The 24,708-nt window shown below is 49.5% G+C and overlaps 1 protein-coding gene across 3 annotated transcripts in view; it reads left to right on the top strand.

Moving 5' to 3' along the window:
• The first annotated feature begins 1,996 nt into the window (after positions 1-1,996).
• The window catches only part of LOC309397572 (zinc finger protein 18-like), a 37,140-nt gene continuing 14,428 nt past the window's right edge, over positions 1,997-24,708 (top strand). For 2 of the 3 annotated variants that reach the window (XM_081963698.1, XM_081963697.1), the window contains exons 1-7: positions 1,997-2,203; positions 6,855-7,815; positions 10,114-10,237; positions 11,973-12,055; positions 14,435-14,561; positions 16,787-16,903; positions 18,887-19,486. In XM_081963698.1, coding sequence (XP_081819824.1) covers positions 7,108-7,815; positions 10,114-10,237; positions 11,973-12,055; positions 14,435-14,561; positions 16,787-16,903; positions 18,887-19,486 — 1,759 coding nt within the window. In that variant the 5' untranslated portion in view covers positions 1,997-2,203; positions 6,855-7,107. The remainder of the gene's footprint in view (positions 2,204-6,854; positions 7,816-10,113; positions 10,238-11,972; positions 12,056-14,434; positions 14,562-16,786; positions 16,904-18,886; positions 19,487-24,708) is intronic. The other variant, XM_081963699.1, reaches the window with a different exon arrangement.

Here is a 24,708-nt window from a genome sequence, read left to right as displayed (position 1 = left end):
CTTCAAATTGGATCTGACCGAGAAGGAAGCTCACTGAGGACTAGGAGCATAGGCTTTCCAAGCAGAGGGAAGACCTGCGGGAGTGCAAGACCAGGTACTGACACCTGGAGGCTCAGTGGGCTGAGATGGTCAGCCAGTTCCAGGCCATGATGCAGTCCCACTGGAACGAGGCCCTCCAGCTCTTGCCATCAGTGGCACTTCCCTCCAGCCTTCGCTCAAAACCCCGCACCAGGAGTCTGAAGCAGACCCCAAGTCAGAATTTCTACCCCCCCAGTGACCCACGCAAAAAGACCCTGAAGTGGGAGACTCACTGCAGCAACACAAGCGTTCATTGCACGTATCCGGCCCAGGGGCCGTAATTTGAAGGTCCCTGATTTAGTGCAATATAAAAAATGCAAATAATTTTTCTGTGGACCGCCAAACTTTTCTCATGACCACCAGTTGGTGATCGGTGAGCCAGGTCATGGTTATGCCAAAGGTGCTTTTTGTAAAAGGCAACTGGACTTTCTTTCGCTTCCCGCTGAAGAAGCTTCTATCAATCAATCAGAATAGAGCTGGAAGGGACCTTGGAGGTCCTCTAGTCCAACCCCCTGCTCAAGTAGGAGACCCTATGTAATTGGAGACAAATGGGTGTCCAGTGTGTTCTAGAAAAATAAAAAAGTCCAGTTTGGAAAAAAAAACCCACTCTTTTGGGACAACTATAGACGACTGAAAATCTTCATAGAAGTTCAATTCCTGAACAAGTTCTGCTTTTATTTTGAAAAGAGCTCCAGCTTTCACTCTTTGAACTGGCCAAGGATAGCTTTTGGTTGCCTTGCCTTTGGGTGTGCAAGGCGCTGACAGATTGCAGGAGACAACAGGTGTGCAAAAAGTCCAGCAGGTGAACTGGACCAAGCCAGACCCCTATTTTTAAGTTGTGGATTCTCCATCACTAGACATTTTAAGAAGAGATTGGACAGCCAAGGGGGTTGGACTAGAAGACCTCCGAGGTCCCTCCCAACTCTTGTGATTCTAATTCTAATTCTCCTTTTGACATTCAGGGAAAATAAAGAGCAGGGAAAATAAAGCAAAATGGTTTCCAGATTGGGCTGAAGGACGTAAAGCATCATGTGCATTCTTTCATTCATGCATTTGAGAAAGAGTGCAGAGAAGAGCAACAAAGATGATTAGGGGACTGGAGGCTAAAACATATGAAGAACGGTTGCAGGAACTGGGTATGTTTAGCTTAAGAGAAAGAAGGACTAGGGGAGACATGATAGCATTGTTCCAATATCTCAGAGGTTGCCACAAAGAAGAGGGAGTCAAACTATTCTCCAAGGCACCTGAGGGTAGAACAAGAAGCAATGGGTGGAAACTAATCAAGGAGAGAAGCAACTTGGAACTGAGGAGAAACTTCCTGACAGTTACAATTAATCAGTGGAACAGAAGTTGCCTTCAGAATGCCCCAACACTGGAAGTCTTTAAGAAGATGTTGGATAGCCATTTGTCTGAAGTGGTGTAGGGTTTCCTGTCTAGGCTGGGGGTTGGACTAGAAGACCTCCAAGGTCCCTTCCAACTCTGCTATTCTATTCTATTCTATTCTATTTATGCATGCACCCATCTATACATCCATCCATCCATCCATGCACAAGCAAGCTCGCACTGCAAAGCCACGTTCACAAAACGTGCCCTCTCCACGCATTCATGGCCACTGTGTGTGTGTGCCTGTGTTGTATCAACTTGGCTCAATCGCCCACCTAATGCAACCATCCCAATCTGGCAAAGCAGGGGCCCGGGTCCTGCAATCCGGCGACGGGGGCCAGTTTACAAGGACAAACCCCCTCCCCCCCATGCTAGAAAGAGAGTCCCGGCGGGCAGGATCGCAAAAAGGCGCGGAGGGTCAACGGAGCGCAAGGCGGCTCCCATCCCTGGCTCGGGGCGCCGGGCGAACGGGGGGCCTTTGTCGAGGCGGAGCCAAACGCCGATCCGCCGGCAGGGGGCGGTGGGGCCAGGAGCCTCGACTGCTCTGCGGCTCCGCCATTAATCCAGCGCCCGGCCGGCGGGATCGGAAAGGAGAGAAAAGGCGCGGCGTCGTCGGATTCCCCCGCTTCCCAAAACCCCCGCAATCCGGGGACAGGCGCGCCTCTTCCCGCCTCCGCTGCAACGGCGGGACGGCCGGGTGCAAGCGGCCCGAGCAGCCGCCCCGCTTGCGCCGGGATTGCAGGTACGCGCCGGGTCCCTTCGCCCACGGGAGGAACGCTGGACGCCGCCTGGCCCCGGCCTGCTCTGCTGGCCCCGGGAACCGGAGGAGGGCCCTGCCGCCTCCGCCGCGTCCTGGCCGGCGGGGGCGGGAGTGGATCCCGGGATGCCGTAGCCGTCTGCGATCTTCTGCGCCCCGGAGGATCCGCTTTGGGCTGCGCCCGCCTTGCGAATGTCCATCGCGGGACAAAAGGGCGGCGGGGGGTGGGGAACCTTTGTTGTCCGCCATTCCGTCTTTGCTATCCGCTGGCCGGCAAGAGGAGGCGGAGGCGTGGTTAACTCTGGGAAAGGAGACCACGAGGAAATGCCCCATGCGGCAGGTTAGGCTGGAGAATCGGGGGGCGGGGGGGGGGAAGCGTCCCAGAAGAAGGCAGTGGCGAATCTCTTTTTTTTAAAACTTATATGTCCCAGGAGTGTATGGGAGGTCTGGGTTGAAATCCCAAGAGTCTTCCACTCCATTAACAGAATAACAATTGGAAGGGACCTTGGAGGTCTTCTAGTCTGACCCCCTGCTCAAGCAGGAAATCAATGCCATTTCAGATGAATGGCTATCCGTTCTCTTCTTAAAAACCTGCAGCGATGGAGCTCCCACAGCTTCTGGAGTTCAATTGCTTTCACTGAATTAATTGTTCAGGAAATTTCTCCTTAGTTCTAGGTTGCTTCTGTCTTTGATTAGTTTCCATCCATTGCTTCTTGTCCTGCCTTCAGGTGCTTTGGAGACTAGCTTGACCTCGTCTTCTTGTGCTATTCCCTGAGAAATTGGAACATTGCTATCATGTCTCCCCTAGTCCTCCTTTTCATTAAACTAGACATACCCAGTTCCTGCAACCGTTCTTCATATGTTTTAGCCTCCAGTCCTCTAATCATCTTTGTTGCTCTTCTCTGCACTCTTTCTAGAGCCTTAACATCTTTTTTATATCATAGTAACCAAAATTGGATGCAATATTCCAAGCATTATCTTACCAAGGCTTTATAAAGTGATACTAACATTTTTTGTGATCTTGATTCTATCCCTCTTTTTATGCAACCTAGAACTGTGTTGGCTTTTATGGCAGCCTGCTGCACACACACGGCTGGCTCACATTTAAATGGTTGCCCACTCAGACTCCAAGATCCCTCTCACAGTTACTGCTATTGAGTGAGGTACCACCTATCCCCGGGATGGCAAACCTATGGCACGCGTGCCACAGGTGGCACGCAGAGTCATTTGTCAGGGCACGCGAGGCGTTGCCCTGTCAGCTGGCCAGCGTGCGTGGCGGAAGTTTGTGAAAGGACTTCTGGAGGATTCCCTGAAAGCTCCGGAAGACGAAAAACGACCCTATGAGCAAACTGGAAGTCCATTCCCGAACTTCCAGTTTGCCCATAGGGCTGTTTTTTTGCGCTCCAGAGGCTTTAGGGAAGCCCCTGAAGCCTCCGGAGGGCCTCTGGGTGGGGGCAGGGGAGGCTCTTTTCGCCCTCTCCAGGCTCCTATAAAGCCTCTGGAGCCTGGGGAAGGCAAAAAAAGCATGCAAAAAATGAGGGGTCGCGCCTGTCATGCACCCATGAGCACTGGGTGGGGTGTCACGCATTGCATTATGGGTGTGGGATGCCCACGCACGATCCCCCCTGCTCTCCCCCCTCTTTTGGCACGCGAGCCCAAAAAGGTTTGCCATCACTGACCTATTCTATACCTAATGGAATTAGGGGGACTTATTTAAAATAATCATTTACTCATTTAAAAGCTTTGTAGGACCGCCTATCCAAATGCATAATTCTGGGCTCAATCCCTTTTCTCCTCTCTCTCTCTCCTTTCTCTTATCTCTTGGAAATATAGTTTGAATCTAGTTCTTAATTAGCTATGGTGTGTTTAATAACGTATTGAATAACGAGAACGCTCTTCCGCTGTGGTAATCTGAACTATGAATTGAAAGCCATAAAGGATAAATTCATGCAGCATGTGAAGGCAAAGCCCTCTGATTAAAGTTGTCTTAGCCTTTTGTCCCCGTTCTTCTCAAAAGCTTTCCCTAAGTATTTTTTGTAATTGCGTGGTTGAATTGCCCTCATATACATCTTTTGTTGGAGAGCGTTTGTTAAATTGTTAAAAGTTGGCCTCCATCAACCACTTCTTTGATTGTTCTTCATTATCTTGGGTGTGTTGGAAGTGAAAAGAAATCCGTGGAGATAATCTGTTAACGTTTGAAATAGTTAAATTGACCCCAAAGATTGATGCCTATTAAAAAAGGGGGAAATGTATCTTGAAATGTGCGTAACTTAGAACTAAATTTATTACACCTTGTGTGAATTCTTAAACAAAAGGAAAGCAGCAATTGGTTCCCCATTGACATAGGAGGGGAGAGGCAGAAAAATTATTCTGCTCCTTTAATATTTCTGGGGCATTAAACGCCTTATTTCAGGGGTGTCAAACTCAAGGCCCTTGGGCCAGATCTGGCCAGCGGGGTGTTTAGATCTGGCCCGTGGGGCCAGCCTGGAAACAGGCAAAGGACCGGTTTGCGGTGCCTCTGTCAGTGAAAACACAGTGTGCAGCCCGCCCCAGCTCTGTTTTGCTGGCAGTGGGCCATCAAAACAAACTAGAAACAAAACAAATGGAGAAATGTTTCCCCTTTTGCATTTGAGCATGCAAGAATGGACAGGAAAGGAGAAAGGGAAAGAGGAAAGAAAGAAGAAGGAGGAAAGATGGGAAGATAGCAAGGAAGGAAAAAGAAGGACAGAGGAAGAAGAAAGGAGAATGAATAGGGAAGGAAAAAGGAGGAAGGAAGGGAGATTATAATGAGAGGAAGGCACTTGGCCATTACAGGTCGCCCCTACACGAATCCCGTGACACACCCACCATGGCCGTGCTCACCCCTGGCCACACCATGGCCACGGCCCTCCGTGGTCAAACACAACCATCATGTGTCCCTCAATGAAATTGAGTTTGACACCCCAGCCCTATTTTTATTTATTTTTTATTACATTTATTTGCTGCCCACCTTGCTACGGAGCCAGGAGTCTTTGGCTTTCTGAAACTGTAACTACTCCTGGAGGATAATTGTACAGGGAGTCCTCGACTTACAAATGCTCGCTTAGCCACCGTTCAAACATTCCACGGACTCCCCAAAAGTTAGTTACAACCCAGTTGTAAAGTTCCGATGGAGGCTCGCTCCCCACTCCCCCGATCGTGTGACTACATTCCAGGTGCTAAGCAACGTTTACAACCATTTGCTGTGGCATACCTCCCGCCGGCCACCTGACTTTTGGGTATACCGTGCATGCGCAGGAGTGGGGCGCATGTGGGAGACATGTGCACATGCATGGGGGGAGGGGGAAGGATGGGGTCCCCCATGGCCAGTTTTTGCTGCCAGGAGGCTCCAGGGAGGCCTTCTAGGCGCAAAATGGAGGGGGGGTTCCCCCCCCATGGCCCGTTTGCTCCCAGGAGGCTGTGTAGAGGCCTACTAGGCCCAAAACGGTGGGGGTGGGGGTGGCGCGGCTGCCCAGTGGCCTGTTTTTGCTCCCAGGATCCTGTGGAGAGACCTACTAGACCCAAAAGGGGGTGCGTGGCTGCTCAGTGGCCTGTTTTTGCTCCCAGGATCCTGTGGAGAGACCTACTAGGCCTAAAAGGGGGGGCGTGGCCGCCCAGTGGCCTGTTTTTGCCCCCAGGATCCTGTGGAGAGGCCTACTAGGCCCAAAAGGGGGGCGTGGCTGCCCAGTGGCCTGTTTTTGCTCCCAGGAGGCTGTGGAAAGGCCTACTAGGCTCATAATGGAGGTGGGGGGAGTGACGCGGCCACCCAGTGGCCTGTTTTTGCTCCCAGGAGGTTGTGGAGAGGCCTACTAGGCCCAAAATGGGGGTGGGGGTGGCGGGACTACCCAGTTGCCTGTTTTTGCTCCCAGGAGGCTGTGGAGATGCCTACTAGGCCCAAAACGGGGGTGGGGGGGGTGGCGTGGCCGCCCAGTAGCCTGTTTTTGCTCCCAGGAGGCTGTGGAGAGGCCTACCAGGCCCAAAATGGTAGTGGTGGGGGTGGCGTGGCCGCTCAGTGGCCTGTTTCTGCTCCCAGGAGGCTGTGGAGAGGCCTACTAGGCCCAAAACGGGGGTGGTGGTGGCGGGACCGCCCAGTTGCCTGTTTTTGCTCCCAGGAGGCTGTGGAGAGGCCTACTAGGCCCAAAACACGGGTGGGGGGTGGCGGGACTGCCCAGTTACCTGTTTTTGCTCCCAGGAGGCTGTGGAGAGGCCTACTAGGCCCAAAACGGGGGTGGGGGGTGGCGCGGCCGCCCAGTTGCCTGTTTTTATTCCCAGGAGGCTGTGGAGAGGCCTACCTGGCCTAAAATGGGGCACATGGGAGTCGTGTGCGCATGCCTGTGGGGAGTAGGGGGGAGGTCTCATGTGCATTCCATTATGGGTGCTTTTAGCACGTGACGACAAAAAGGTTAGCCATCACCATTCCAGACAAATGGTTATTCAGTCTCTTCTTAAAAAGTTCCAGTGTTTGAGCACCCACAACTTCTGGAGGGAAGACGTTTCACTGATTAATTCTTCTAATTGTCAGGAAATGTCTCAGCTGGATCCCCAATGTCTCTTTTCTTTGTCTCCTTTTTGTGGTGTATCTCACACATTTTCTCCTGTTTGGTTTGTGTTTGTTTAGGAGCTCCCTCTGCAAACCAAGAGACCAACATTTTCACAAGGGCTTCACAGCCACTTCTGTAACCTGGAAGCTAAGAAGCTCCTGGCTTGGGATTCCTCTCTGCCAGTCCAGAGGAGAAAATGCGATTTGGGTTTCACACCTAGAATTTGAAAGAAGCGAGAAAAAGATTCCCCTCCAGTTAGCTTAATCGGGGCCGGGTAGTTTTTACAAAGTGACCCTGTTCCAAATTGGCGATTTGACAATTCAGCGAGACATGGAGCCCAAATCTAGAAGTCCAGAAGGGGAGCGTGTAAGGAAATCCTGCAGTAACGATTTTTCCAAATGCACAGAGATGGAGCACTTAGGATGGAAGCTTTCGCAAGAAATCAAACGGGAATCTTTCCGAGGGATGCAGCAACCCTGCAAAACCCAATGGCAGGACTTCCTGAAGACCCTGCCGTCTCCCCACCTGGGATGGGAGGAGGACTCTGAAATGCTGGCCAACGCCCCTTGGGATGACCCCAAAGCCTTCCTGGCCTCCTTTGAGCAAGTGGCCCAAGCCTGCCAATGGCCCAGGGGCGAATGGGTCCCTCGACTCCTGCCAGCCCTGAGCGGAGAAGCCAAGCGGGCCTTCAGCGGCTTAGAAGCAAGGGACAAGGAGGATTATGGGAAAGTGAGGGCGGCCATCTTGAGAGGGGAAGCCATCAGGATCGAGGTGCAACGGCAGCACTTCCGGCAGTTCCGCTTCCAGGAGATCGAAGACCCGCGTAGGGTTTACGGACAACTGCAGAGGCTTTGCCACCAGTGGTTGAAGCCGGAGAGACGCACCAAAGAGCAGATCCTGGAACTGTTGATCCTGGAGCAGTTCCTGGCCAGCCTCCCGCTGGAGCTCCAGAGCTGGATCCGAGCAGGAGGGTCGGACACGTGTTCCCAGGCGGTGGCCCTGATAGAGAATTTCCTGCTGAACCGGCAGGAGGTTAAGGTAGGAAAGTGTCAGATCTGTAATATTTGAACCTCTCTGCAGCTCAGGTGAACTAAGCTTTAGTTCAGGTTGTCTGTCAGCGTTCCGAATAACGCATCCACCAAAATCAGAACTCCGAGGCAGGTAGATTCATCAAAGAACATGTTTTATTGGATTCATATTGGTATGATATATATCATATCGGCACAGCCGGTGAAAACCAACAGAAAGTTTCCCCACGTTTGTAGCATAGTTAAAGAAGCAATTCTTTCCCTCCCCAAGTGTCACAAGTTCACATTACCAATAGCAATAGCACTTATACTTATATACCGTTTCATAGGGCTTTTACAGCCCTCTCTAAGCAGTTTTACAGAATCAGCCTATTGCCTCCCCACAATCTGGGTCCTCATTTTACTCACCTCGGAAGAAGGGAAGGCTGAGTCAACCTTGAGCCTGTCAGAATCGAACTCCTGACAGTCAGCAGAATAAGCCTGCAATACTGCTCATCAAATGGAATAGCAATAGCACTTAGACTTATATGCCACTTCACAGACCCCTCTAAGCAGTTTTACAGAATCAGCCTATTGCCTCCCCACAATCTGGGTCCTCATTTTACTCACCTCGGAAGAAGGGAAGGCTGAGTCAACCTTGAGCCTGTCAGAATCGAACTCCTGACAGTCAGCAGAATAAGCCTGCAATACATCAAATGGAATAGCAATAGCACTTAGACTTATATGCCACTTCACAGACCCCTCTAAGCAGTTTTACAGAATCAGCCTATTGCCTCCCCACAATCTGGGTCCTCATTTTACCCACCTCGGAAGAAGGGAAGGCTGAGTCAACCTTGAGCCTGTCAGAATCGAACTCCTGACAGTCAGCAGAATAAGCCTGCAATACATCAAATGGAATAGCAATAGCACTTAGACTTATATGCCACTTCACAGACCCCTCTAAGCAGTTTTACAGAATCAGCCTATTGCCTCCCCACAATCTGGGTCCTCATTTTACCCACCTCGGAAGGATGGAAGGCTGAGTCAACCTTGAGCCTGGTGAGATTCGATCTGCCAAACTGCCGGCAGCCGGTGGTCAGCAGAAGTAGCCTGCAGTCCTGCACTCTAACCATTGCACTACCGCGGCTCTTTTGTCCAATTAAGGCTTTTGGCGAGCTACTTGGTCACTCCTCTCCTCCTCCAACTGCCACCTGTTGGGATGACCTTTGCTCCCATGGGGAAGCTTATTATTATGATTGCTAGTCAGTCAGTCTATCTACTCCATACCCCCTCCCCACCCCCCTTTCAGAGTTCGTGGCAACTATGAGGCAGCAAAAGATGGCTTCAGCCAGGTTCACTTCAGAGTTGATATTGGGCTTGCTTAACGACGGTAATTGCGACCCAAATTTCTATCACTTAGCGATGTGGTCATAAAGTGTGATGTTATATGACTGCATTGCTTAATGATCGCAATTCCACTATTGCTGTTGTTGAGTGAAAATCACAGATTGCTAAGTGAGGACCTCATCTGACTGACTGGCAACTTCCTGCCGGCTTCCCGTAAAGTCATTGGGGAAGCCAGCTGGACATGGCAAGTCCCAGCCGGCTTGCCAGCGGACCAGATGGTGGGTACGTTCTGTATAGAATGGGTGCAGGCTAGGGAGGGAGTGTTGCGGCACAAATGTGTTCTGTGCCAGGGCTACTCGGAATAAAAGGTACTGGGTGCAACTTGCAAGCTTTTCTGGTGGCTTCCGCACTGATTTTGCTCATGGGAAGGTGACAGGAAAGGTTGCAAATGATAATCATATGATCGCAGGACAAACATTTTAAGTGTAAGCCGGTTGCCAATGTCAATGACTTATATACTGCTTTCCAGCCCTCTCTAAGCGGTTTATAGAGCCAGCCTCTTGGCCCCCAACAATCTGGGTCCTCGTTTTACTGACCTCGGAAGGTTGGAAGGCTGAGTCAACCTTGAGCCTGGTGAGATTTGAACTGCCAAATTGCAGGCAGATGGCAGTCAGCAGAAGTAGCCTGCAGTACTGCACTCTAACCACTGCGCCACCGCAGCTCAATATGATACATTCACATCTCACCGTGGCTCTGGATTGTGATCAGGTAACCGTGGGTGATGGTGCGGCAGCTGGAATTTTGAGGAATGGGTGATACAGCTTGTTTCATTCATTGCAACTTCAAGCAGTCGCTGAACGAGTGGCTGTTAACTGAGGACCACCTGTAGAGAAGATGTTGGTGTTCAGTTGACAGAATTTTTTGATGCTTCAGCTTCATTCCCCTGGTCCGATCCCAAATTGGATTCTCCTCTGTTATTCAGGAGCCGTCGCAGGAGGCCATCGCCAAGATTTCCCTGGGTGAAGAGAGGGTTACCTTGGATGTCGACGAGGAAGAGATCTATAACGACATTAAACAGAACAATAACGGAGTAATTCATTTCTTGGGTAAGGAAATGCCAAGGATTACAGTAGGCTCTTCCATAATGGGTGCGGGCAGGGCCAAAAAAAGCCAGGATGGCCTTCCTCAAAGAAGAGTGGCTGTCTTTAGATCACATTGTGGTGTCCCGCTCACTGACGCGCACATGTAGTTGTGAGTTTACCTTGTCTGGGAAACTTTCAAGTGCCTTTTGGACTCATTAGCCATTGTTCTGTGGATTAGCATTAGTCTGCTTTTCGCTGGGCTTCGTCTGGATAGTTCTAGGTTTTTGGTGAAGGGAATTGCTGGGGAATTAACCCACTAAACCAGCATTACATGTGCCTGTGAGTGAGACGGACAGAGTGCGCATGCACACACACAAACACACAAAAACACAAAAACATAAACACACAAACACACAACACTTCCAGTTTGTTCAGCTTTGGGTTAGCACAGTTTGTGAATCGTGTTGTAGGCAGTTTATAAATAAATATATTAAAAGGCTCAGGGTATTGTGCTAACGAGCCAATGTTGGATATAAAGTATAATTTTATGAGCTTTCACCTTAACTTTGGTTAAGAAGCCAAGGCTTAACACCATGTGAACCAAATAGTGGGAATGTGTCTGGATGTCTAGCTGGGGGAAAAATGAGTGTGTCCCTTGAGATTATTAAAGAGAGTTGGAAGTTTGAATGATTTTTTAAGTTGAAGAGAAGAGAAAAGAAGAGAGAATTAAAAGTGGAAAATAGACTAGAATAGAAAATAGACTAGACCAGAATAGAAAGGAGAATAGAATAGAAAATAAATAGACTAGGAAATAATAGACTAGGAAATAAAAAAGAGGACAGAAAGAGAATAGAGAATAGACTAGAAAAGAAAATAGACCAGAATAGAAAGGAGAATAGAATAGAAAATAGAATGGAAAATAAATAGAATAGGAAATAATAGACTAGAAAATAAAAAAGAAAACAGAAAGAGAATAGAGAATAGACCAGAAAAGAAAATAGACTAGACTAGAATAGGAAATAGAGTAGAACAGAATCAGAGAGTTGGAAGGGGCCTTGGAGGTCTTCTAGTCCAGCCCCCTGCTCAAGCAGGAAACCCATTTCAGACAAATGGTTGTCCAATCTCTTTTTCAAAACCTCCAGTGATGAAGCTCCCATGATTTCTGAAATTGTTCCACTAGTTAATTGTCCTCACTGTTAGGAAGTTTGGACAAGTTGGAAGATCCTTCCTGCAGATGAAAAGAAAAATGGAGAGAATTGAACAAAGGAATCCAAATTTGTTTCTGTTTTGCTGACTTGTAAACCTCTGGGATTTTTTTGATGTCAGGGAGCATCCAGCTTTTCCCCAATACAGGTAGTCCTTTGACTTACGACCGCAATTGAGCCCAAAACTTCTATTGCTAAGTGAAACATTTATTAAGTGAATTTTGCTCCATTTTATGACTTCCCTTGCCACAATCGCTAAGCAAATGGCCGTGGTTTTTCAGTGAGTAACACTCTTGTTCAGCGAATCTGGCTTCCCCTTTGACTTTGCTTGTCAGAAGGTCTCAAAAGGGGATCGTGCGACCCTGGGACACTGCAACCGTCATAAATATGAGTCAGTTGCCAAGCAACCATGAAAAAGGGGCTACAGTGCCATTGCAATTTCAAATAGTCACTAAACAGACTGTCGTAAGGTGAGGATACCTGGAATGCATTTTGTTTTATTTCTTTTGTTTTCTAAAAAAGGAAATATATATATATATATCTGTCTTTTAAAGGTAATGGAAGCAAAGACGGTGGTGATTCCAGCTCCTTGCTTCCTCCCGAGGGAGAGGAAATGGACCAGGCTTCTCCTAGTAAGGTATGGGAAACCTTCTGATAAACAAATGCAAAAGAAAGAGAGGTTAAAGGAAAGAGAACAGGAAAAAAAGAAAAGGGTCTTTTGGGAAGAATTGGGCTGAAGGATGGGGCTGCCTAAAGCAGCGCCCGACGGGCACAGGGCAAAGGGGTGTGGCTGAGGCTTTGGGCTGGTTGCGATGGGGGTGGTGGTGGCGGCATGAAGGGGTACTCAGAGGTGCAGACCAGCTGCCTGCAGGGAGTATCAATCCTTCCGTTCCTCCCCATCCAGTCAGAGCTGAAGAAGCTTCTTGGGTGAGAAGCGAAACGTCTTCAAGGAAAGCCCAGTTGCCTCCTGGGGAAAAAAAGGACCTTTGGGAGAACCCATGGAATCCTAGAGTTTATGCACTGACCTGGCTGCGGTGCACAACACCACAAGTGGGATAATCCTTTTAGTCTAGGACTTGGGAATAGCTATCTTCTATCTTGCTGGAAATATTTCCGGTTGTCAAGTTTGATTGGATCTGATGTGATCTTAAAAGAGTCCCCACCTTGTCCTGTGCTTTTAGTGCTGAGTACGTGTTTGTATGGGCAAAGTGAAAGGGCAAATGTGGCTCTATTCCTTCCTTCTTTCCTTCCTTCCTTTCCTCCTTCCCTCCCTTCATTCCTTCCTTTCTTGCCTCCTTCCCTCCTTCCTTCTTTTCTTCCTTCCTTCTCCCCTCCCTCACTTCCTTTCTTATCTCCTTCCCTCCCTCCATTCCTTCCTTCCTTCCTTGCCTCCTTCCCTCCTTCCTTCTTCCTTCCCCCCCTCCTTCCCTCTCTTCCTTTCTTTCCTCCTTCCTTCCCTCCCTCCATTCCTTCCTTCCTTCCTTGCCTCCTTCCCTCCTTCCTTCCTTTCTTCCTTTCCCCCCCTCCTTCCCTCTCTTCCTTTCTTTCCTCCTTCCCTCCCTCCACTCCTTCCTTCCTTCCTTCCCTCCTTCCCTCCTTCCTTCCTCCTTCCTTCCCCCCCTCCTTCCCTCTCTTCCTTTCTTTCCTCCTTCCTTCCCTCCCTCCATTCCTTCCTTCCTTCCTTTCCTCCTTCCCTCCTTCCTTCCTTTCTTCCTTTCCCCCCCTCCTTCCCTCTCTTCCTTTCTTTCCTCCTTCCCTCCCTCCACTCCTTCCTTCCTTCCTTGCCTCCTTCCCTCCTTCCTTCCTCCTTCCTTCCCCCCCTCCTTCCCTCTCTTCCTTTCTTTCCTCCTTCCTTCCCTCCCTCCATTCCTTCCTTCCTTCCTTGCCTCCTTCCCTCCTTCCTTCCTTTCTTCCTTTCCCCCCCTCCTTCCCTCTCTTCCTTTCTTTCCTCCTTCCCTCCCTCCATTCCTTCCTTCCTTGCTTGCCTCCTTCCCTCCTTCCTTCCTCCTTCCTTCCCCCCCTCCTTCCCTCTCTTCCTTTCTTTCCTCCTTCCTTCCCTCCCTCCATTCCTTCCTTCCTTCCTTGCCTCCTTCCCTCCTTTCTTCCTTTCCCCCCCTCCTTCCCTCTCTTCCTTTCTTTCCTCCTTCCCTCCCTCCATTCCTTCCTTCCTTGCTTGCCTCCTTCCTTCCTTTCTTCTTTCTTTCTCCCCTCCCTCCATTTCTTCCTTTCCCCCTTCCCTCCTTCCTTGGTTTCTTCTTTCCTTCTCCCCTCCCTCCCTTGCTTCCTTTCTTTCCTCCTTCCCTCCATACATTCCTTCCTTTCTTCCTTGCCTCCTTGCCTCCTTCCTTTTTTCCTTTCTTGTCCCCTCCCTCCCTCCCTCGCTTCCTTTCTTTCCTCTTTCCCTCCCTCCCTTCATTCCTTCCTTCCTTGCCTCCTTTCTTCTTTCCTTCTCCCCTCCCTCCCTTGCTTCCTTCCTTTCCTCCTTCCCTCCCTCCCTCCATTCCTTCCTTGCCTCCTTCCTTCCTTCCTTTCTTCCTTCCTTCTCCCCTCCCTCCTTCGCTTCCTTTCTTTCCTCTTTCCCTCCCTCCATTCCTTCCTTCCTTGCTTCCTTGCCTCCTTCCTTCCTTGCTTCCTTTTCCCCCCTCCTTCCCTCTATTCCTTTCTTTCCTCCTTCCCTCCCTCCATTCCTTCCTTCCTTGTCTCCTTCCTTCCTTCCTTCTCCCCTCCCTTGCTTCCTTTCTTTCCTCCTTCCCTCCCTCCCTCTATTCCTTCCTTTCTTCCTTGCCTCCTTCCTTCCTTGCCTCCTTCCTTCCTTCCTTCCCCCCTCCTTCCCTCGCTTCCTTCCTTTCCTCCCACCCACCCATCCATCCATCCGTCCATCCATCCATCTTCCCTTTCTGCATCCAAGACCCCGTGTTACACTTACCATTGTCGCGTGATATTCTGCAGAAATTATTAACCACGGAACGTCCTGCAGACTTTGGACCCTCTGCCAGTGACTTTTTCCCTTTTCTAGGATCTCATGAACTTGAAAGACGCTGGTGTTTCGTTAGATGTGGTTGAGCCAACCCCGACCCAGTCGGGCCAGCAGACCATGTTCTGGCAAGTCATGCAGGAGGAGGATGGGGATGCAGATTCTTTGGGTAAGGGTCCTGGAATTGGACTGGGGTGGGCTTGACGTCACTTGTGTTCGGGGCACCTATGGCCTGAGGGCTCTGCCAGCAAAATCGGGCTCCTGAGTGCTGTTTTTGGCTGCGATGGCCTCCTGCAAACCTCTGCCTGCAAAATCAAGAGTTCAGGAGGGCTGCCCTCCCCAGTTCTGTTTTTGCTGGCAGAGGCACCGCATGCCGGTCCTTCCGCTGTTTCCAGGGCGGCCCCATGGGCCAAATCTAAGCACCCCGTGGGCTGCCTCCAGCCCCTGGGCCTTGAGTTTGACACCTCTGTTCTACCTAATCAACTAGGAAAGATGTGTCTATTCCCGGGGTGTCATACTGGATCTCTTCGAGGGCGGGATCAGCATTGTAGTTCTCTGCGGGCCATTCCCCCCTTGCCCCGTTTTCAGCCCGGACGGCCTCCTGCAGCATTCCGCTGGCCAAAACAGGGCCCGCCTGCACCCTGTTTTGGCTGCCAGAGGCACCGCAGGCAGGCTATTTCCAGGCCAGTCAGATTTAAATCCGTAGGCGAGATCTAAGCCTTGATTTTGACACCCCTGATCTATTCAAACAGAAGTAATCTCGCTATTATGGTTGATTGCAAAGTCAGACAGGTGTTTAGACGGATTTGCCATTTTCGCCCATTTATCGAGTCCTTCCCATGAGGACTTCCTGTATTGGTGTGTGGAAGTTTAGAGGGCACGGCCAGCAATCAGGCAACAAGCAAGCATCCAAAGATTGAAAAGACTTACAAACGAGATACGGGTAGTCCTCAGCTTACACCCATCCACTTACTTCCCCCAAATGTTGCTTGCCACCTGGTTCCAATGGTTGCCTCTTCCTGCGATCACAGGATGCATTGTGGGCATTTGGTCACCAGCCCACGTTTGCGGCCATTTGAAACTGGTGTTTACTTCCCATTTCTGACAATAAATGGCCCCTAGAACAACAGATTCGCCCAATGATTGCAGCCTTCGCTTTACAACCGCTTTACTGTTCGCTTAATGACCCCTGCGACAAAAGGTCTAAAATTGATTCGTTTGCATGAGGACCAGCATTCCGATTGTTAGGACTGTAATTTGCCAGGTACATTTAATGGCATAAGTCAAGGACTATCTACAGCAGGGGTGTCAAGCTCAAGGCACGTGGGGCGGATTCAGCTTGCGTGGTGCTTAGATCTGGCACGCGGGGCTGCCCTGAAAACAGCAAAGGAACCCCCCCCCAATGGTGCTTCTGCCACGCGGCCCTCCCAAGCTCCATTTTCACTGGCACAGCGCTCGGGCCACTACAGGTGCTCCCAACATGATTGATGTCGAGCTGGCCACACACCCCGGCCGCCCCAAGGTCAAACACAACTCTGATGCAGCCCTCAATGAAATCGAGTTTGACACCCCTGATCTACAGTTACCAGCTAGTTTAGCTGTCCAGCCTGAAATTATTGGGGTGTAGCAGCTCTGGCCAGTCCGATTGCTGATAGTCGATGTAACACCTTATGTCAGTGATGGCGAACGTGTGGCACGCATTCCACAGGTGGCACGCGGAGCCATTTGTCAGGGCACGCGAGGGAAGCGCCTCCGGACGGTCCCTGAAACCTTCGGGGCGCTCAAAACGACCCTCCGAGGCACGGAGGGTCATTTTAAGCGTTCTGAAGGCTTCAGGGAAGCCTCCGGATGGTCCCTGAAGCCTCCGGAGGGCCTCCGGGGGGGGGCGGGGGGGGCTCTTTTTCCCTCCCCAGGCTCCTATAAAGCCTCTGGAGCCTGGGGAGGGTGAAAAAAGCATGTAAAAATTGGGGGGGGGGAGCGTCTTTTGTGCATGCATGCGCACTGGAGGGTCGCGCATTGCATTATGGGCGCGGCACGCCCGCACACGACCCCTCTGCGTTCCCCCCACTTGTGGCACGCGAGCCAAAAAAGGTTCGCCATCGCTGCCTTATGTCATGTTCCACCATGGCGTTGGCTCCCTCTGCGGTCCCGTTGGTGCTCGGATGAAATGCAGAACTAAACCCTTGCGAGGACCCCGTGGGCCCTCATAAATTCCTTCCGAAATGTAGCTGTAGATTGTCAGTTTGTAATGGGTGCCTTATTTGGAGCTGACCTTAGCTGCTCATTGAAGTGGTAGAGGCCTAACTGAAATGAAGGACGGGCCCGGGAAGCTAAGAATTCACCAGAATTTGTACCCCAAATAATTCTCTTCCTCCCTTTCTCTTGAATCCTAAGAGGGACTCTTGGTGCCCAAACCAGACCAGTCTTCCAATCCAGAAGAAGAAGAAGAAGAAGAGCAGGTTTTCATCCAGTTTCCTGTCGAAAGTGAGAGAATTACAGATCCCGAAACAGGTAAGAGAACGACTGTCTGTCACCCTTGCAAGAATAATTTCCGACTTCCCTTGAGCGAGGGGGATGAGTTTGGAGAGCTTCCTAATTCTCCTCAGCCAGCTTTATTTTTCTATAGGTTTATTTCAAGTCTTTTAAGGCATTGTTTAGCAAGAAAGGATCCCAGAGCAATGGACCTACAGTCAGTAAAACTCCACAGGTAGTCCTTGAGTTACGACCACAATTGAGTCCAAAATTCATGGACTCGCTAAGCGAGACATTTCTTAAGGGAGCCTTGCCCTGTTTTACAATGTTTCGTGCTGCAATTGTTAAGTTCATCACTGCAGTTGCTAACATGGTTGTGAAGCGAATCTGGCTTCCCCTATGACTTTGCTTGTCAAAGGGTCGCAAAAGGGGATCACATGACTCCGGGACACTGCAACCGTCATAAATATGAGCCATTTGCCAAGTGGCTGAATTTTGATCACGTGCCCACGGGGATGCAGCAAAGGTCATAAGTGTAAAAAAATGGTCAGAAGTCACACTTTTCAGTGCCATTTTCACTTCAAATGGTCACTCAATGAACTGTTTTCTACCAGTTTATTGAAAATATTTATATAAAGCATTGCACGGCCACTAAACAAACAGTTGTAAGTTGAGAACTACCTGTATTTTTTTCTTAAGGTTATGGTGCAAAAAGTTACATCTCGGGGGGAAAAAAACAGGAAGAAATTTGCGGCTAATTGTCTTTGAATTGCACACAGCTTTGGAAAGCTTTGTAGCATGTGTTGTTGAGGTGGCAGTGTTTGCAAACAAAAGCACGCACAACATCTAGTAAAACGAGGCTATAGATACGGATCTGTTTGGTGAAATTGTATACAGCATTAACTCTGCCTGTATGAGTTGAATCTCCATTTTGGCAAGATCTTGGGACGTTGGCTCTCGATAAGAGCAAATGTTAGGTGTTCTGAAACCAGGCTTCCTTAGAAAGCAAGAAGCAAAGTCTCGGTCCTTGCAAAGCCTCTTTTATTTACACCACTGTGAATTCCTTTCATTCACAAGTCAACAAGGCTTACCAAACAGTCTTTCAGAGGAATGTTTATCCCCACGCACCTTATCTGGAGCACTGCCAGATAACTAATTTCCAAACTCAGGGCAAGGCAAACTTGGCACAGAGTCTCTTATAGTCACAAACAGAACTTTCCACGCTTGGAACAACTGAATGAACCTATTGTTTCCTGCAAAAGCCCACTCCCCTTTTGCGCCTCTTTTATTTCCTATGGGAGGGGCCAATCACCTCCCAGGTGTGGCTTTACTCCTAAGTCAACCCTGCTTCCTCCCCAATCTCCTTACTGTCCAATTCCGCTGCCAGTTCTGCTGGCTGCCGGTGGGCCTCAACATTAGGCCCCCCCAAAATATCTTTAGATCTGTTGAGAGAGGGGGAGGGAGGGAGGGAGGGAGAGTGAGCGAGAGAACGCAAACACGAGATCCACAATGTAACAACCTAGCCTGTGCTTTACTGAGAAGACCCTATCCCCCATTATAATAAAAACAATACCTTAATGTGTCATTGCTGAATCCCATTTCTCAGTTCTGTGTTCTGGTTTAAGACACATTCCCCTTAACAGTTGTTGTTCTGAGCACCTGTTGCTTCATTAATCAAATGTATACGGCTGCCTGTCTAACCAAGGGAACCCCTGAGGGGCAAGCAAACGTAAGAACGAACGTCCCAAATTGGCGTTGAACCGATCGAAAAGAAAAATAAATACCAAACCCAAGTGGGCAACCTCTTGCTTGGTTGGTGTCCACTTTTCCGCACCTATCTCCTGTGATGATTTTGCCTTTCCATTTGCCCACCTGCCTTAGCTGTGCCATGTCCCTGCTGACTTTTCACCCCTTCTGTCCAGTGTTTAAAAATAACCCCCTCCCCCAAAGACTTCTATCTGCCACCCCAGAGTGAAACATGGCCTCGTTTTCTGTTCGTGTTCACCATTTTTCTCGACTTAGGACCCAAGGACTCTTCGCTTTCAGAGGCTGCGCCCAGCCCGTCGGGAGGCGCCCGGTTCTCCCGGAACATCTCTTTCCCTCTCCGGGATTTCGCGGGCTCTCACTGGAAGCATCCCCGCTGGACTGAAGACGAAATCCAGGCTTTTATTGAGATCTGGGGGGACACGTCCGTACAGCGAGCCCTCTTCTCAAACTACCGGACCGTCTCTCAGTTTGAGTGGATCTCGTGCCAGATGAAGGCCCGGGGTTACGACCGGAATTGGCTCCAGTGCCGGGAGAAAGCCAAACATCTCCGGAAAAGCTACAAGGATTGCCTCGGAGGGCACAGCCACTGGGGATCTGGGAGGAGAACGTGGCCTTTTTTCAACCAGCTGAATCAGTTCCTGCGCGTTGAGCAGGAGCTGGTGGTTCCGCGGGAGATCGGGCGTCAGGAGGTCCAGCATCATCTCGTCGACCGCCGGCGCAAAAGAGTGAAGAACTCGGCTCGTCCAGTGGCCAAAGCTGCCCAGGTTCAAGTGGAGGTAGAAGCCCATGAGCTACAGACAAAGAAGCAGGCAAAGCATCCCCCTCGCTTCCCGCCAAATGGGACGTCCCGCTCAGGTTTGTATCCCTTCAATGCTTCATCCGCCCTTTCCCGTTGTCTGTCCTGTGTATGCAAGGCGATCTTTCTATTTACCCAAAATCTATGCATTAGGAACAGTTAATACACACACACTATACATTCGCCCGTGCGTGCCTTTCACTTCCTTAGCGTACAGCTACTTCTGCCATTATAGGTACCGTACTTTTCAGAGTATAAGACGCACCTTTTTTCCCCCCCATGTGGAAATGTTGGTGCGTCTTATACACCGAATACAGCCATTTTTGGCTTCCCGAAGCCACGTACACGCATCCCATTTTTGCGAAAAACGGAGGCGTTTTTGCCTTCCCCCCAGCCCCCACCAACACTCTGCAAGCTCCAGCAGGGCTGGGGGAAGGCAAAAACGCCTCCATTTTTACAAAAAACGGCCCATTTTCTACCGGTTTTTGCAAAAACGGTGTTTTTGCCTTGCCCCAGCCCTGCTGAAGCCTGCAGAGGGCTCCTGGGGGCCAGGGAGGACAAAACCTTTTTTTCTAGACTTACCTCTTCGAAATCCTGGTGCGTCTTATACACCGGTGCGTCTTATAGTCCGAAAAATACAGTATTCTTTTTTTTAAATGCTGTTTCCCCGAAAATGAGACATATCCCAAAAATGAGCCCTAGCATGTTTTACGCATTACCTAATATAAACTCTAATACACCCCCCCTTCAGAATAAGCCCTACTTAAGAGCCTGCGCAGCTGGCCACCGACCCATTCTGTCTGGTTGCTCATGGTACTACGAGGAAGTAGAGCTGCCCCATGCATCCTGCACCGGCTTCCCTTAGGTCTCCCACAGCCAGGCCATCCACGCCCAAGACTTCACGGCGGCAGTAATAATACAATAATAATACAATAGTAGAGTTGGAAGGGACCTTGGAGGCCTTCTAGTCCAACCCCCTGCCTAGGCAGGAAACCCTATACCGTTTCAGACAAATGGCTATCCAACATCTTCTTAAAGACTTCCAGTGTTGGGGCATTCACAACTTCTGGAGGCAAGCTGTTCCACTGATTAATTGTTCTAACTGTCAGGAAGTTTCTCCTCAGTTCTAAGTTGTTTCTCTCCTTGATTAGTTTCCACCCATTGCTTCTTGTTCTGCCCTCAGGTGCCTTGGAGAATAGTTTGACTCCCTCTTCTTTGTGGCAACCCCTGAGATATTGGAACAATGCTATCATGTCTCCCCTAGTCCTTCTTTCTCTTAAGCTAAACATACCCAGTTCCTGCAACCGTTCTTCATGTGTTTTAGTCTCCAGTCCCCTAATCATCTTTGTTGCTCTTCTCTGCACTCTTTCTAGAGTCTCCACATCTTTTCTACATCGTGGTGACCAGAACTGAATGCAGTATTCCAAGTGTGGCCTTACCAAGGCCTTATAAAGTGGTATTAACACTTCACGTGATCTTGATTCTATCCCTCTGTTGATGCAGCCTAGAACTGTGTTGGCTTTTTTGGCAGCTGCTGCACACGGCTGGCTCATATTTAAATGGTTGTCCACTAGGACTCCAAGATCCCTTTCACAGTTACTACTACTGAGCAAAGTATCACCTATACTGTACCTGTGCATTCCGTTTTTGTTGCCTAAATGTAGAACCTTACTCTTTTCACCATTGAATTTCATTTTATTAGATAGTGCCCAATGTTCAAGTTTGTCAAGATCCTTCTGTATCTTAAGCCTATCTTCTGGAGCGTTGGCTATTCCTGCCAGCTTGGTGTCATCTGCAAATTTGATGAGTTCCCCATTTATTCCCTCATCCAAATCATTGATGAAGATGTTGAAGAGTACTGGGCCTAAAACAGAGCCTTGGGGTACTCCACTGCATGCTTCCCTCCATGTGGATGCAGTTCCATTGAGGACTACACATTGAGTGCGGTTGGTCAGCCAGTACCAGCAGCCATGTGTAGCAAGAGCCCACGGGGCCGACGGCCCACTTCTGCTTGCTTGTGGCTGCAATAGAACAGGAGGCCAAGCAGTGTGTTGATGCTGCGGCCGTGAGGCAAGGCAAGGCAAGTGTTGGGGTGTGGATGGCCTGAATGCGGGGGCCGCGAATAAGCCTGTGTGAGACATGTGGGACAGATCCACACACCCTGCCTTGCCTCGTGGCCACGGCGCCAGCACATCACTCGGCCTCCTGCTCCGTTGCGGCCGCGAGCAAGCAGAAAAAGTGGCCGGTGGCCATATGGGGTCCTGCTGGACGGAGCTGCTGGAGCTGCCGCCATGAGGCAAGAAAGGTGTTGAGTCTGCGGAGGCCCTGAGGTAAACTGGGGCGAGGCGCATAAGGCAGCTCTACCTAGTAGTGGGCCTCCCATTAGAGATAGTCAACCAGAGCTTTCCGTGACTGTTTCTATAACCTCAATATCATCAACTCTGCTATCTTGGGCTGATGGAAACCCAGGTCTGAAACATCTGAGGGACAACACTGCCCCTTTCCCCCATTTTGTTCCACACATTTTACTCATTTCAGTCCCATCCAAGTGACTAAACTCCACAGGTAGCTCTTGAGTTTTGGCTGTAACGGAGCCTCATCCATTATCATAATGCAGGGGTGTCTAAACTTGGGAACTTTAAGACTTGCGGACTTCAACTCCCAGAATTCCCCAGCCAGCAGAGCTGGCTAGGGAATTCTGGGAGTTGAAGTCCACAAGTCTTAAAGTTGCCAAGTTTGGACACCCCTGTCATAATGAGTCACGATGCTTGTGAGGCAGGTCATCACCTGACCCGACCTGTTGTTAAATGGTTTTTTTGTGGTTGTTGTTAAATGAACCCAATGATTATTAAGTAAATGCTATAGTCATTAAGTGAACCCCTTGTTGCTATTTTTTTTTTTGCCAAAAACCAGACGTAAACACCAGTTTCTGACCGAAAACATCATAAGCTGAGGTCACATGACCATGGGATGCTGCAAACAGACATAAATGCAAATTGACATCCAAAATGCAGTCATGTGACCATGGAGTAGACTGACTGTTGGAAATGCACAATTGGGTTATAATTATCTTTTGGGGGAGGGGGGGTGTCTGTCGTAACTTCACACAGTTGTTAAATGACTGATCATAAATTGAGGATAGAATCAAGATCATTTGAACTATTAATGCCACTTTATAAAGCCTTGACAACATCACACTTGGAATATTACATCCAGTTTTGGTCGCCACGATGTAGAAAAGACGTGGAGACTCTAGAAAGAGTGCAGAGAAGAGCAACAAAGATGATTAGGGGACTGGAGACTAAAACATACGAAGAACGGTTGCAGGAACTGGGTATGTTTAGCTTAAGAGAAAGAAGGACTAGGGGAGACATGATAGCAGTGTTCCAATATCTCAGGGGTTGCCACAAAGAAGAGGGAGTCAAACTATTCTCCAAGGCACCTGAGGGTAGAACAAGAAGCAATGGGTGGAAACTAATCAAGGAGAGAAGCAACTTAGAACTGAGGAGAAACTTCCTGACAGTTAGAACAATTAATCAGTGGAACAGAAGTTGCCTCCAGAAGTTGTGAATGCCCCAACACTGGAAGTCTTTAAGAAGATGTTGGATAGCCATTTGTTTGAAGTAGTGTAGGGTTTCCTGTCTGAGGAGGGAGTTGGTCTAGAAGACCTCCAAGTTCCCGTCCAACTCTTATTCTATAAGACTAGTGTATTTTTCGGACTATAAGATGCACCAGAATATAAGACGTACCAAGATAAAGCTTAAGAGCAATGGGTGGAAACTAATCAAGGAGAGAAGCAACTTAGAACTGAGGAGAAATTTCCTGACAGTGAGAACAATTAATCAGTGGAACAGAAGTTGCCTCCAGAAGTTGTGAATGCCCCAACACTGGAAGTCTTTAAGAAGATGTTGGATAGCCATCTGTCTGAAATGGTTTAGGGTTTCCTGCCTAGGCAGGGGGTTGGACTAGAAGACCTCCAAGGTCCCTTCCAACTCTACTATTGTATTATTGTATTATAAGATTTTGAAGAGGTTAATTTAAAAAAAAAGGTTTTTGCCCTCCATGGCCCCCAGGGGCACTCTGCAGGCCTCCCAAACCCTCTGCATGACCTGTTTTTTGGTGAGATGCATGGGGGGTTTGGGAGACAAAAAACTGGCCTGTTTTTTTGCAAAAAACAGGGCATGCAGAGAGTCTCCTGGAGGCTTGGGAGGGCAAAAACAGGCCCTTTTTTCCCTCCCCAGCCCCCAGGAGCACTCTGCATGTCCATTTTTGCAAAAAACAGGATGCATGGGGCGGGGTTTCAGAAGGCCAAAAATTCTGTATTCAGTGTCTAAGATGTACCCAGATTTTCACCCTCTTTTTGGGAGTAAAAAGGTCTGTTTTATACTCTGAAAAATACAGTACCTGTGTATGTTTATCAACCCATTCAGATTATGCCCTTTCTGTAAATGAAATATAGAAGTGACTATTTATAGCTCAGGGTTGAATTGTGGGGGCGCTCAGTGCTCTCCGAGCCTGGCGGTTTTCTTGTAAACGTTTCATACCAAACTAAATAACGTCATCAATGCGCAGCTAGCGTTGCCTTGTTTTGTAATAAAACGTCGAAAGAAAACCATCAAGCTCAGAAATTGTTTCCAGGCTGGTTATCCTAGGCCCGGGATGGCGAACCTATGGCACATAGGTGGCACGCGGAGCCATTTGTCAGGGCACGCGAGGTTTGAAGTGACTTCCGGTTTGCTCGTAGGGTCATTTTTCGTCCGCCGGAGCCTGCAGGGAAGCCTCCGGAGGGCTTAAACCGGCCCTACGAGCAAACCGGAAGTCCGTTCCTGAACTGGTTTGCTCGTAGGGCCAATTTTTTGCACTCCGGAGGCCTCAGGGAAGCTCCTGAAGTCTCCGGAGAGCCTCCGGGAGGACGGGGGAGGCTGTTTTCGCCCTCCCCAGGCTCCTAGAAAGCCTCTGGAGCCTGGGGAGGGAGAAAAAAGCATGCAAAAAACGGGTGGGTTGTACCTGGCATTCGTGCATGAGTGCATGCGCACTGGGGGTTGCGCATTGCCTTATGGGTGCAGTGCGCCCACGCATGACCCCCCCGCGCTCCCCCCACTTTTGGCACGCGGGCCAAAAAATGTTCGCCATCGCTGTCCTAGGCTCTTTCATCTCTTCCCACGATATTCTTGCCACACATTCCTTTTTAAAAACCCAGACAGAGGAAGCAACTACATTCGTGCCATCACACCTAGTTGTGTATTTTTTTCCTTGAAAGGCCAGGAAAGGGCTGATGCTT

Source organism: Natrix helvetica (genome assembly GCF_964273705.1).
Source record: "Natrix helvetica genome assembly, chromosome: 1".
In the NCBI taxonomy this organism is placed as follows: domain Eukaryota; kingdom Metazoa; phylum Chordata; class Lepidosauria; order Squamata; family Natricidae; genus Natrix; species Natrix helvetica.
Note: the sequence above shows the minus strand (reverse complement) of the source record. Positions and strands in the feature narration are given on the sequence as shown.